The sequence below is a fragment of the Lepisosteus oculatus genome, chromosome 8 (genome assembly GCF_040954835.1).
Source record: "Lepisosteus oculatus isolate fLepOcu1 chromosome 8, fLepOcu1.hap2, whole genome shotgun sequence".
Classification (NCBI taxonomy): Eukaryota; Metazoa; Chordata; class Actinopteri; order Semionotiformes; family Lepisosteidae; genus Lepisosteus; species Lepisosteus oculatus.
The window spans coordinates 12289975-12303504 of NC_090703.1; the positions used below are offsets into that span (position 1 = coordinate 12289975).

Below are 13530 nucleotides of genomic sequence, written 5' to 3' on the forward strand. Positions count from 1 at the left end.
CTTAGTCTTAGGGGGACCTTTAAGACTGTAGTGGATTTGCCCGACCCCTGCTTCAGACGAACGCATCTGACTTCAATGATTTTGTCCGAATGTGCTTTCCGTGCCTCAGATGTAAAGAATTTCTAATACAGCACACACTATAATATCTTAAATGAGCCATGTCATGTCGTTCATAAGCAGGGCATTACCCTCCTTGCAGAATCAATATCTGTTTTCAATCGAGTATTGTAGTGAGCGAATATCTCCCTCTACTGGCCTAGTTAAACGGGATGCATCTAATTCAGGACACAAATGGGGAAACATCACGTTTCCTTACACAAGTTTTCAGTTCTATATAAAAAAATACACTGTGGTGTTATTTGCTAACTAAACAAAACATTTAACACTGGCATCCCCAAAAATAAAATTAATGTTCATTCTCGCCCGGGCACAGGCCAAGGGAATTTCACAGGTTTTGCTGCTGTAGGACGGCTAATGCTTATGTTCTCACATGAATTAGAAGCAGACAACTTTTGTGTCCTAAAATCTAGACTGCCCCCTCCGAAAGCGCAAACCGGCCAGCCTTGATCCATCAAGAACGAACACTCTGAAGCCCGTACGGTTGGTGCTAACGCGAAACTGTATGGTTGAATAAAATAAAATAGCGGAAACAGTAGCCGAGTCCCATCAAAACATATATTTTTCCTTCTTCATCAATACACTTCCAATGTTCCTTTATTTTTAACATTATTTCATTTGGAAAATGTATTTCGTATACCCCAGCCAAAAGGACATCTCTGGAATGTCGTTCTTATTCTACATGTAGACACTCAAGACCTCAGGCCATTTGGGGGTCAGGGCGACAGAATGAGGGGGCGATGGTAGGTTACAAAGTGCATTACTGCATGAGTTTTTCTTAATATATCAAGAAAGAAAAAAAAAGCTTGCAAACCACACTTTTGAAATACATACTGCATGGATATACTTCAACACTTGCATTGGAACGTGCTGTACAATGATCAAAGAACAGCTATATATCGTACTCATAACTGATCAATTCCAACACATCAGCGTTAATACAAGTTGTAAAAGACTCGGTTTTATGTTATTAGATACTCGTCACCGCATTATTATATCTGGGGCAATTGTCGCAGATTACCTGAATATCAAAAACGTTTTCTTAAAGGGAAAGCCCTTATGATATCAATAACAATATTGGCATCTGGACCATTCTGTGGACCAATGTACAATTACATTGCAGATCGAAAATCAAAGGTCATCCTCCCTATTACCTGTTACTGTTCAGCAGTGCCCCTGAATAAGATAAAGAGTAACATTGTGAAAGGCATGCAAAACCTAAACGAGCAGATGAGATATTTGGCAGATACCCGTCGGAAAAAAACTGCACTAGACGGGAAATACAGGCAAAATGATTGTCAAGCCATCTGAAAGTCAAAGAAGGTGCGATTACAAAAAAAAACCCGTTTAAAAGGTGTGCTGGAAAACAGGAGACATTGTTTAGTAGAGGTTTTTGTTTTTTGGGGGGTGGGGTAATTTTCTTTATTCGATGCATTTAAGCGCGATGTACGTAGATGCGTGATACTCATTATTTTTAAGCAATGTTGAAATAGATAACCAGGGAAAATGGTGGCTTAAGGTAGAGTGCGCCTTCACATGGCTGAAAGGCCATTTTAATTATTTTACTCGATTTACAACCGAAATGTGGTATGTATGATATTCGGCAACAATAATAGAACAATGCCACAAACCTTTTGCTTCTAAGTTGTATTATGAAACGAGATCGTTATTTGTTGGTAACCAACATTTGCACAGTTCTAATACGACACCCTGTGGCGGGTCCATATAAATGCAGCTGAGTTTTCTGTTGCGTCTCTTCCTACATTCAGACCCGGTATGAGAAACTCTGGTTTGGGATTCCAGGTGCTTGCGTTTCGTGTTGCTGTTGAGACGTTCGGGAGAATATAAAAAAATCTTCAGGCAGACTTCGCTAATTAATGTACAACGGAAAACCTTAAAAAGGATAGACTGTAACATGGCGCTCTGTATCAGGAGCACAGTTAGGCATTCTATGCAACTTGATAAAAACTTTGCCCTGTTTAAACTTGCAGTCTTTACAAACGTCATATGTCATATAATCATTTTGGAATGTTTTTGTGGATAAAAGGAAAACAATGAAAAATATCACAAGAATTAGGAAAATGATCACCTAAAACAGGTATTGTAATGACAGAAAATCAGTGGATGTACAGCAACTCATGAATCCAGTGTCTGGTGTAAGCATAACCAATACCAAAACCCGTCAAAGCTTAAACTTTATGATAGGAGAAACAATGGTTATGCTTAACCCTTTTTCAAAAAGTTAAAGGGAACTGAGAAAGTTTCCTTTACAGTCCCTTGAACATACTGTACAGTGCGAGCAAGTTTCCTTGCCGATACAGTAACGGGAAAAAGCTGATGGGGACTGCACCAACTGCTGCATTTCCACTGGGGTGCACATCTCTGCAGTTTTACTCAGCTGTTTTAGCAGTCTGAACTGATTGCGTGGTATCTAGTTGTGCACAGAGAGCACCTCTAAATTGCACACCTGGGAGACAACCTGTCGTAGCATGAAAGCTGATGTTCGGATTGTTGCTCTGCTCAAGCCGCCTGTGTGCTCATGAGTCAGCAGTTCGGAGGGGTGGAAAGAGATGGCGTCATTCTCAGCTGCTTTCAGCCAGGCTGTCAAGTCAGCAGCCGACTTCAGCAAAGGAACACAGATGTCATTAAAGTCAAAATGCACTGAATCCGCCGTAGAGACAAGGCACACTAATACAACACGAGCACGACCCCTGTGACATCCTGGAATGTCATACTAGAAATGTACTTCATAGCCCTTATGTGGGTTACAACTGGACAGTCAAAGTAAATACAAATTTTAATCAATGGAGTAGAATCAAAGGGCTGGATGTGATGGCCTTTTTAATTTCTATTTTAATGATGGTGATCACAGGCAAGACAGGATTTTGTTTACAAGCGGGTTTTTTTTAAATCAATAATTGCAAATGTAATTTCTTCCAACCTACTGAATCACAGCAAATAAAGTGCCCTATTGTAACAGTGAGCTGTGAACCCAGGTGTTAAGTCATGAAAATGGAATCAATCACACAATTGGACACTGCACATGAGGCCTACATATATGCTGGGGATGGACTGTTGAAAGATTTGCTTAGAAACGGCTTTTTTCCCCACATATAAAAAACATACTTTGACATTGTACAATGTATGGACAATCTTTTAAAATGGACTCACTTTAAACCAAAAGAGAGAAAAGAATTCCAAAGGCATCAGAGTGCTTTTTGTGCAAACTGGTTGATTTTGTCTAAAAGGACTTGAATCAGTAATGAAAGTTGCACAATGGAGTTAACTCTTTTGACTACAATAGAAAAAGCAGATTATCACCTTTGAAAAACTTACAAAAACATGTCTGATGTAAGGGCAGTAATGGACAACATGCAGGTTAGTCAAACTGAGCTTCTAATTACATTGTTGATGCAGCACTTGAAGTCCCCATTTACTAAAACACTAAGCTACAGGCAATAGAAAAAGCAGGCATCCAAATTAAATAACAGAACCTTTCTTCACAAAAAATAAATGTCGTAAATAATCAGCTCTACAAAATTTAACCTGCAGGGATTCTTATTTAGCTCCCTGATAAAGGAATTATTTTTTAAAAAATCAGCTAAAATTCAAATATCACAAAGCAACACAATAAAATATATTTACAAACCTATTCAATACTCCAAAATAGCTGGGCTAAAATCCTCATTTTTTAAATTATAAAATATATGCTGATGCATGAAACCAAAACCCAGGCAAACTGAATATGTCTGCAATGTTGTGGTTGCTATTTCATTGGATATGGTTTGCTTTCAGTTTTGTTTACCATTTTAATAATCATGACAAAGGATTTCTTCTTCATATAGGAACAATGTGTCCTTTGCTTTGTAATCTAATAATCAGTCAGTAAACTTTATAGAAAAAACTGGCTTGTCATTCTTATTTTCCATTTATCATTTGGAGAGGTATCTATTAAGCCAATTAAGATATGGTTTACTTGCTGCAAAGGCAAACCATACTGATAGCCATAGCTAAGTATATAAATCTGCATCTTTAAAATATAATTGCTGTGTACATGTGTTTTTGAGAAAGTGCTTAATTTAATACTTCTATAATTTCCACGTTACATGAATAACTACAATCAATCAACTGATCTATGTTCCGGTTTTACTTTTTATCACTATCCTAGACAATCAGAGGTGTAGAATTTCTTAAGTATGAAACATTTATAATGCTGAAAGTCAGCATTTTTTTTTGCAAGGAAAAAGCTTTTGTTTTTGTAATACCAGTCCCAAGAAATAGTTTGTTTTTTTTTAAAAAAAAAGGGTCTTTAGAAAGGTACAAAATGTTACCTGGAACAGAGACTTGATTTTTAGGCTGTCTACTGTGTAATACAGTGAGAAAAGGTAATAAGTGTGTGATTTTCAAGCCACCCCACCAGGACACATCCTCATTTTCTTAGTCACAGCTGTCTCACCAGGACTTCAAACACTTACTGCAAATAAAGTTCAGTTCCAACTCATATATTATTTATTCCATTTAAAGGATGTTTACTACAATACACAGGTTTGTCTTATAAATAATGCAAACACGCTGTGCTGTGATTTTGTATTGTTTTGAAAATGCTCAGTTTTTTCATGCTGAGACTTTAAATATTTACATTTAATTAAAGGACTAAGAGCAAAGTTGTATGTGTGTGTGTGTTATGTGCCCCAGGTTTCTAATTTCATTTTGTTGTTGTCTTGGACGATCTGGTCCTCAATTCCATGACTGGACATTACAACTGATGTCAACATGATTTTTTAGAACAATTTATATAATGTGATTTTAGTGATATTTTGAAATTTACACCTCAACTTAAATTAAGCTGAACCTGACCAAGAAAATAATGTACACCTTTATAGTTCAGTGAAAAGTTGCACCTAATATGATTCTAAAATATTTCCCCATCAGGAATCTTTGTTTTTTAGAACATCTTACAGTGCCCTCCAGATTTATCCATACCCTAACGAAATAGGAACAAAAACATGCTATTGAGCAATGGACTGGACAGTGCATCTACTTTTAATCTAATCTAAAGATGTAATACTGTAATTGTAATAGCATTTAACACAGAAATGTCACAGTTTTAATAAATAACTGAATTCCAGAGTAATGTTTATTCACGCCTTTATGCGATCCTAATGTTATCTGCATGAATCTGGCATTCATGGTTGGGGTACAAGGAAGAACCCTGTATTATCTTGGATTTACTGCATTACACCGATACCTGGAACCTTACCAGCAGATACAAAATTGAGCTTTTCGGACATGCCCACGAGTGGTATGTATTATGTTTCACATACAAACAGAAAAGCTTATCAGAAAACACCTGTGCCTCACTATGAAAGATGGCAGGGGGTTGTTTTGCTTCCACAGACCCTGGAGCCTTAGCCAAAATAGGGGGAATCATGAACTCCCAACACAGACAAGAATAGTTTGTCCAAGCTGTTAAGTACCACAAATCTGCTTAAAAATTTCAGCATGACAATGATGTAAATCCAATCAACAAAGAAATGATTAACTACACAAAATATGTTCTCGACCAACCATTTCACTCTCCAAATATCAGTCCAATCTGATGTTTCTGGTTTGAACTCAAAGAAGGCAAATCATAAACCGAATGATTTGAAAGACGCACCGCAATCCTGCCAGGAGGAACAGTCAATTCCACCCACCCTCCATCAGAAATGCAACATAGCACACTATAGGAGGCATCTTGTGAGTGTAATCTCTGCCAGAGGAGGATTTACCAAATACTAACTGTATGGGCTGTGAATATATTAACCTTAACATTTTCTGGAAAGCATTATTCATGAGAACTATCATTTTGCTCTGTGCAATACTATTAAGATTACAGTAACATTTTTATACTTTCTTTAGGGAAGACCGATTATCCCATCCACATATCTATTATATAATTAAACAATGTTTTTGATACTATTTAACGGGGGGTAGGAATAAGTATAGAGGTAACTGTATGCAGTATGTTTAGTTGTCACATCACCCTATTTTCCTTTTCCTAAAACTATTTATTGCAGTACCTGCTGTTCTATAGTTTGGCATTAAAAACAAATATTTCAAGTTTGCTGCTTGCAAACAGCAAGCAGATTTTTTGTATTTCAATTGACTTTGAATTAGAAGTCCTGCTGCCATAGTTCTTTGCAGCACAGTTTCTCTCAACAGGCAAATCAGTAATATTTAAATTACAACCTTATCCTGTTACTGAACTCCAGAAACAATTAGACAACTGCTGTGGCCTGGAAGTCTGAAGTCTGCTGAAAAAAAAAAACACTACAAAGGGGAAAAATGACTATTAACAACAGAACATTGGTCTGGAAAGGAACAAAGTTATTGTCTTGTTTCTTTAGTTAACCTTAAGCATCTTTGCAAGAATGAAAAATCTATTCTGACTGTTATGTGCCTTAGGTCATTGTCCGCTTCATCTTTTAAAATAAAAACCCTTTCTGATTACGGTGTGACAATACTGTCTGCACAGAACGTGCCCATGTGTCTGACTTGCTCCCAGAATACACCCATACTGAACATGGGGCCGAAAAGAGTGAAATTCTTAAGTAATGTCCCATCCTCAAAATTCAAGTTTGGCAAAACATTTAAAAAAAAACTTCATCTCATAAATACAGTAATACTTGTTCCTAAAAGCTACCAGACATACTACATAAGATACCGAAAGTCTAGAAAAACCTATGTGACACTTTGACAATGCACATGCTACCTCTCTTTAATTCTTGTTTCTCTCATTCTTGATGGACATACAGTACTGTATTATTCAGAATGGAGGACATGTGCAGGGGAGGGGGTGGGGAGCTCCACAATGTCCTAGATAAAAGCTGCAGCACAGCAGAAAGTTAAGTGTTTGCATGTGTCTTACCCTGATCCCATGGGGAGGAGGAAAAAGCCTAATACGTCCTTCTGGTCTACAAGTATACAAACGGAAAAACACAGAGTTCCTCCTGAACAATATTAGTAGCGGGTAAAGCCAAGAACACAATCATATAAAAGTTCTAATTAAACACAAAAAGAGTGCAAACTAACGATAAACACCGGGGGGGGCAGGTGGGGAACTGGGGCTCCGCGCTGTGACATCCTTTGGTTTTATCAGGAGAGTGGGGGGGGGGGGGGAGGGGTGTAGTGGAGCTTGCTGCCTACATCTCTACCTGCAAGGCATAAGGCAAGTCACGGGTAACTGCCAGGAAGCGTTGAAGAAAAAAAAAATCCTGCCTCCCTCTCATTGGTCGATTCGCAGCAGGGGGGCCAAACCGCTCCTGTGGGGGACAGCCTGATGGACCCTGGGATACCTGGTCCCACCCATATGCACATTTCATCCGGAATCTGCTTTCTTTCACAACAGCAGATGGAATTTGAATATTAACTGATGTGTGAACTCGTCTGCCACTGACCCGCTCGAACGTGTCAAGCTAGCGCGGGCACACCTCAGACAGTATCGTTTCATTCTGAGAGCTGAAGGCAAGAAAATTCATTCATTCTACTGCAGAAGATTCTGGAGTAGAAGACTCAGAAGAATCTTAGTAACAGAAGACAGCCAATTTCTCCCTCGTCCAAATAAGCTGACACTGACATTTCCACAGCATGGGACACAGTGGCCTTTTGTTGCTTAGGGCATCTTCACCTCAGATACAGAAATGACAAACTCATATCGCTGCTCACTGCAGACACAGAATCCAGTACTGGGACATAACAGCTCAAGACGATTGCAATAAAAACTAGATCACTTCATCCGATTTCTGGAAAGCACGTGTGGATTTGTTTTTCTCAGTTTCTTTCACTGACATGTCGCACAGAATGGTCTTGCATGCCCTTCTCCAATGGCTCTTAGGTCATTAGGGGAAATCAGGCCAGGTCCTCTTATATCCAATCAGTACTGGATTTCTGCCAGTTAGAAATGGCAAAACACCATATGACTGTTTGGGGGGAGTGCCACAGGCTGGGCCTTCATCTTCCCCAACCTGTCAAATGAGGAACTCCCCAGGGCAGGGCTGGCTCCCACAGGCTCGGTTTGGCACTTGAACGCTGGCTTGTTTAAGTTTCAGTTCAGTTATCGATTGGTTTGTCTGCTAAGTCCCTCTCTCTCCGGCCCTGTGTGTGCCCAGGTCCGCCTGCGGCACGGCGCGAGCGGGCGGCTGTCCTGGCAGGCCGGCGCTCCCCTCGGCGCACTCCAGTCCCCGGGCCGGCGCTACTGCAGGTTCTTCAGGATGCGCCCGTAGCGGAAGTCGTAGACGTGGCGACACAGGAACACGAGGTCAGGGTCAATGTGCGCGGGGACGCGGCGGTGTGCCGGGATGAAGTACTCGGGGGAAGGCGGCACCATGGGGGCGCTTTCGGGGAGACCCTCTCCACGCCGCTTTACCAAGGCACAAAATCTGAAAGAAGAACCCAGGGCACACCTTCATCGGTCTCCAAAAGCAAGCACACAGTTACCCAGACATTCATTTTCCTCAAGAACCATCACAAATTATTTAAAGGAGAAAAAAAAATGTGCTGTTGGATGGAAAGTCACTGTTACAGTCTGTGATCTGAATGCTGACTGTGTCCTACACCAAACAGCAGCTCAGTGTGACCCATAATGATGCCTTCTGTACATACCTGCAATTGTACCAACATCACACACAGTCTGCAGATACCCTAATATGTCCAGGTTGACTAAACAGGGACTGTGACTACTAATGTACAGTAAAAGCAATCTTGTAAAACACTAGGGAATGATATTCTGCATTCATGAATTTGATCTTAAGTCATCTGCGCTTGTTTGCTAAATATTGTGCAGTTTTGTGCAGTTTTTGCTGGAATTTTGTAGAGTAAAGAAATCCCCCTTTAAATGTAACTTAACACAAATGGATCTCGCAGATTTGCCCATAGGAAGTTTCTTTAAATGTTTCATTTCTGAATAACACCTTCAACTGGTACAATGAAATTTTTGTTTTGACAGAAATATGGCCAGGAGCAAACTATTTTTCCCAACTGGTGTTATTTTGCATTGTTAGATGTACAAATACAGCTCAATCCATAAAAAAGAAACAAGTTAATCTGAGGCTAACATCAAGTGTTTTTTGCAGCGTCCCAGCTGACACCAGCACAAAGGCTAAAAAAATAATAACTTTGTACATGCTGATTTCAGACTAGTCAAATGGGAGATTCTTGAATAAAAACATTGAGATGCTTTTGAAATGATGCACCAAAGTAACTGCATCTCCTACAAACCTCCTAATTAGTGGACAATTCTCGTAGAATAAATAAATTGTTGAATGGGGGGCTGCGTCTGTGTGGAAAGAAACAAGTTTAATTCCACACTGAAAAGTAGAAAGAAGAAAAACAACACTTTGACGGCTGACGCCTGAAACAGGCTCAACATTGAGTCTTCCTTTTTTCTACTTTTTAGCATGGAATTTACCTTAGCCTGTTCCTAATTAAGTCTTCTCCATGGGCAGGGGAACACATGAGCTCAGAATCAACACAACAATCGACAGTTACACGATTTGTACAGCAAAGTGCGCCAGTGCCACCTACCTACAGTATTGTGCTAATGTCAGGACGTAGCACTTATCTTCTATGCAGGCCACACTGTTCTCATCCTGATGCCGAGATGCAAATATCTCATTCTGAAACGGGGGAGAAAAACATTCACATGACAAACTGAGGACTGAATAAAGCACCACACTGCCCCACACTGCTCTGCCCACAAAATACCCACTAAATTTGCTTAGGGTTGTCCCCCACTACTGACAAATGGTTGCACATTGACGGCTCTGATTTATGAATGCTTTTAGTGCAGGTCGGCGACGGGGGTATAAAAAATATCCGAAGTCAGAAATACTGAAAATATCTCTTCTCAGAGCAAAAAACTATTGTAGAAGTCTTTTCATCTTGTAAACAATAGCAAACTAAATTCCAGAACTGTAAATTCTAACAAATCCAACTTCTAGAAAGTCTAAGAGTTAGCATTATATACAACACATAACGCAAGATATTAACTTCATAACTTTGTTACAATCAACAAGTCTCCCACAAAACGTCTTATTAGTAGGACAGTACGTGAACTACTGACCTCACAGTGCATGCTGGGAATTCTGCCCCCTTGAGTGTGTTCTGGTCGATAATACCAAAACAAACTCATCATGAGTTCTCCTGAAGGACAAGAACACAACACACTGGTCAGGGCAAGACTGCAGCATGGATCATCTCCATCAGACAGGCATAAGTAACAGCAGCTCTCAACAGAACAAGACAGAAGACAAACATGACTTTGCAGCTTTGTTACAGACATGTGATTATACCACACTTCTAAATGACTGTCTATAAAAAAAACTGAAAATATATTATACTCTAAATTTCATTTAGCACAGGTATTTCAATTTTCTCACATCTAAACTTACTAGTTTTACATATACCCCCCTCCTACATGAGTTGTAAATAATTTAATTTAGTAAATAATAACTGTTAATTACCCAATTTACTAGATGAACCAAATAACCTTTTTTATGTTCTTAATCCTTAATCTCCTTTTATAACAATTTTGTTCAAAATTCAGCCAATAAATCAAAGTTATTCCAAGAACACCAGGTTTGGACGCTGCTGGTTCTCTTGAGCCTCCCAGAAGGAACATCAAATACAATGTGTCCTTTTTGTGTTCGACAAACTCATGGCTCATTAATTCAAGAGAAAAACCTCCAGCCTCCAGTGAAATGCTAGGATTGGTGAATTACGAGCACTTGTGGGTTTCTAAAAAGCCTGTTTTGCAACCACAAAGAGCAAAGGGGGGAGTTAATATCGGCAGACATAGGACTTTACAGAGAAAGTACCAAGAAGATCATCCGCTCAGGTTAAAAAGCAAAGCCACTGAAGCTGAAAAGACAACACATTTTAAAGAAAAGAGAATCCAATACAATTTATATGGCTTTCTTAACAATGATACATTTATATAAAGGAATTTCATGAGACAAATAAGAAGCCACATGCCAGTTAAAAAAAGCCACATATTAGTTGGAGGATACGACAAGGGGTGAGAGACAAAGCTGCCAATTGGAAAGCTTTTTGCAAACTCCTTTTAAAAACGATGAGGGGAGAGCAAGAGTAACAGTCTGTTTACAGCTGAATTAAGAAAGCCTGCCTAGTGTCTGAAAATGAAACGATACAATCTACCACCTGACAGAGAGGAAAGGGATATCTGGTGTTTAATTAGGAACGGTAGCCTGGGTCTGCTCACCAGTCTTGGGGTCTTCCCACAGGGCAGAGATTTTGGCCACATAGGGGAGGGACTTCTTGCGTGGTCCAGAACGGAGCAGGACAGTGTCTCTGACCCGGATGATCTCCCCGTCCCGCTGCACTCCTTCGTAACACCGCCGGAGGGCAGGCTCATCCTCCCCCTGCACCGAAAACACAGGGCAGCCCGCTCACATCAGCGCTGACAGGCACGTGCCAACCAACCACCTTTAGGGGCCGAAGCGATCGGGCTCCCTCAAACTATACTGCATGAGGCAAGGATCAAGCAGGAATCTAGGACAGCATTACTGTACACAGATGCAGATTTAAAAAACTCCCCCAAAACAAAGCAAAACTCATGAGAAACATAAGGTCACTGCCAAGAAGGTTTTCCATCTATAAAATTCTGGATTTTTCTGATCCAATTCAAACTGGTCATCTGTCTGTTACTCAGAAGAAATGCCCTGTACTACTGTGCCTGCTGATATCAGAAGAGCTGGACACATTGGGAGGGACTTGGGAAAGGCCAGCAGCTACAGTATATCATCCTGCAACTCACAGCTGGCAACTCACTGAAGCTCAGCATCCCATCCAAGTACAGCTCACACCCAGGTACTGTGAACCTGGTCAGTACCTGGATGGAAGTCCTCCTGGAAGAGGTGTTAATAAGACCAGGGGGCGCTCACTCTGCAGACTGCGTGAGTCCTAATGTCCCAGTATAGCGACGAGAACACTTTCTTGTAAAAAAAAGCCGTCTTTTGGATGGGACATCAAACCGAGGTCCTGACTCTCCATGGTCATTAAAAACTCCAGGGCATGTCTTGAAAAGAGGGTGGGGGTGTTAACCCCGGTCTCCTGGCCAAATTCCCCCTGGCCCTTACCAATCATGGCCTCCTAATAATTCCCATCTATGAACTGGCTTCATCACTCTGCTCTTCTCTAATAGCATACATTCTCTGATGCGTGGTGAGCAGACTGGTGCACTATGGCTGCCATCACATCACCCAGGTTTGAGGTACATATTGGTGGTAGTCGAGAGGAGTCCCCATTACCTGTTAAGCGCTTTTAAGTGGCGCGTCCAGAAAAGTACTAATTAAGTGTAAGGATTATACTCATAATCATAATAAGGAAATAATTACAATAAAGGGGCCGACTCACCACTATGAAGACTTCCTTCTCGATGGGCAGGCCGATGGGCAGCCAGCCATTTGTGGCCCGGCGGCGAGTTATCCTCTGCTGCTTGCCCGTGCTGCTGGCATGGCCAGGGGTGAGCTGGCTGTCAGAGAGATGGGGGCAGCCGGCGGTACTGCGGACCCCAGAGCGGGAACCGCTGGGGGGTTTGGCACTCTGGGGGCACTCCCGCGCCACCTTCAGCTGGGCCTGGGGCTGGCTGGGGTCCGAGAGGGGTGTCTGCACGTGTGGCACTGACTGGGCCGCAGGAGGCACCGTGGGCACCGGGCATCCTGAGAGGGGCAGGGTGGGAGAGACTGGAATGGCTGGGCTGTGCCCATCCAGGGAAGTGATGTAGCTCTCTGAAACGCACAGAGCTCACAAGATCAGCAATGTACTCACACACACACACAACTCTAGAACACCTGACAAGCAGCTCAGCAACACTAAACCAACAGTAGGTTAGAAATATATTTAGAATACAAAACACACTAGAAAATGGCCTAAAAAAAGAACACAGCATTAAAAATTCCTTAAAAACATCCATACACTCGCATTTGCGGAGCTGTAAATAAACAAAAAATTGTTTACTTTATCTGGGTTTTATTTAAGCTTTTATATAGTCCTGTAAAAACAACAGGCTGTGGAATAAAGGGCTGGTGAGTCCTGTTGTGAAGAGCCAGGTAAAAAAAGAGGCCACAAAGTGCTGGTTCTGGCAACTCTCCGCACAGTGAGACAGTGCCTGTGAGGCACTGAGGACTGGAGTCCTGACAAGCAGCGTGTACAGACTCCTACCCTGGCAGCCTTTATCATCTCCTCTGCGATGTATTAACCCAGCAGGGAGGTACATAACAGGACCTGCCAGAGGGATCCTGCATGCAGCTTTGACCAGTCCCTCAGGTCAGCTTTGAAAAATGAATACAGATCAACAAAGTGCTCAAGCATGCACTTCAACAGTCAGCCTTAGAGTACGCTGCAGGCTGGCCC

General features: G+C 41.3%; 1 protein-coding gene across 3 annotated transcripts in view; it reads right to left on the reverse strand.

Annotated features, from left to right (window-relative positions):
- Positions 1-656: 656 nt before the first annotated feature.
- The window catches only part of bahd1 (bromo adjacent homology domain containing 1), a 59165-nt gene continuing 46291 nt past the window's right edge, over positions 657-13530 (reverse strand). For all 3 annotated transcript variants that reach the window (XM_015339259.2, XM_006643065.3, XM_015339260.2), the window contains exons 3-7: positions 12532-12905; positions 11378-11537; positions 10220-10299; positions 9682-9773; positions 657-8537 (exon numbers count right to left, since the gene is read on the reverse strand). In XM_015339259.2, the coding sequence (XP_015194745.2) occupies positions 8351-8537; positions 9682-9773; positions 10220-10299; positions 11378-11537; positions 12532-12905 (893 nt within the window). In that variant the 3' untranslated portion in view covers positions 657-8350. The remainder of the gene's footprint in view (positions 8538-9681; positions 9774-10219; positions 10300-11377; positions 11538-12531; positions 12906-13530) is intronic.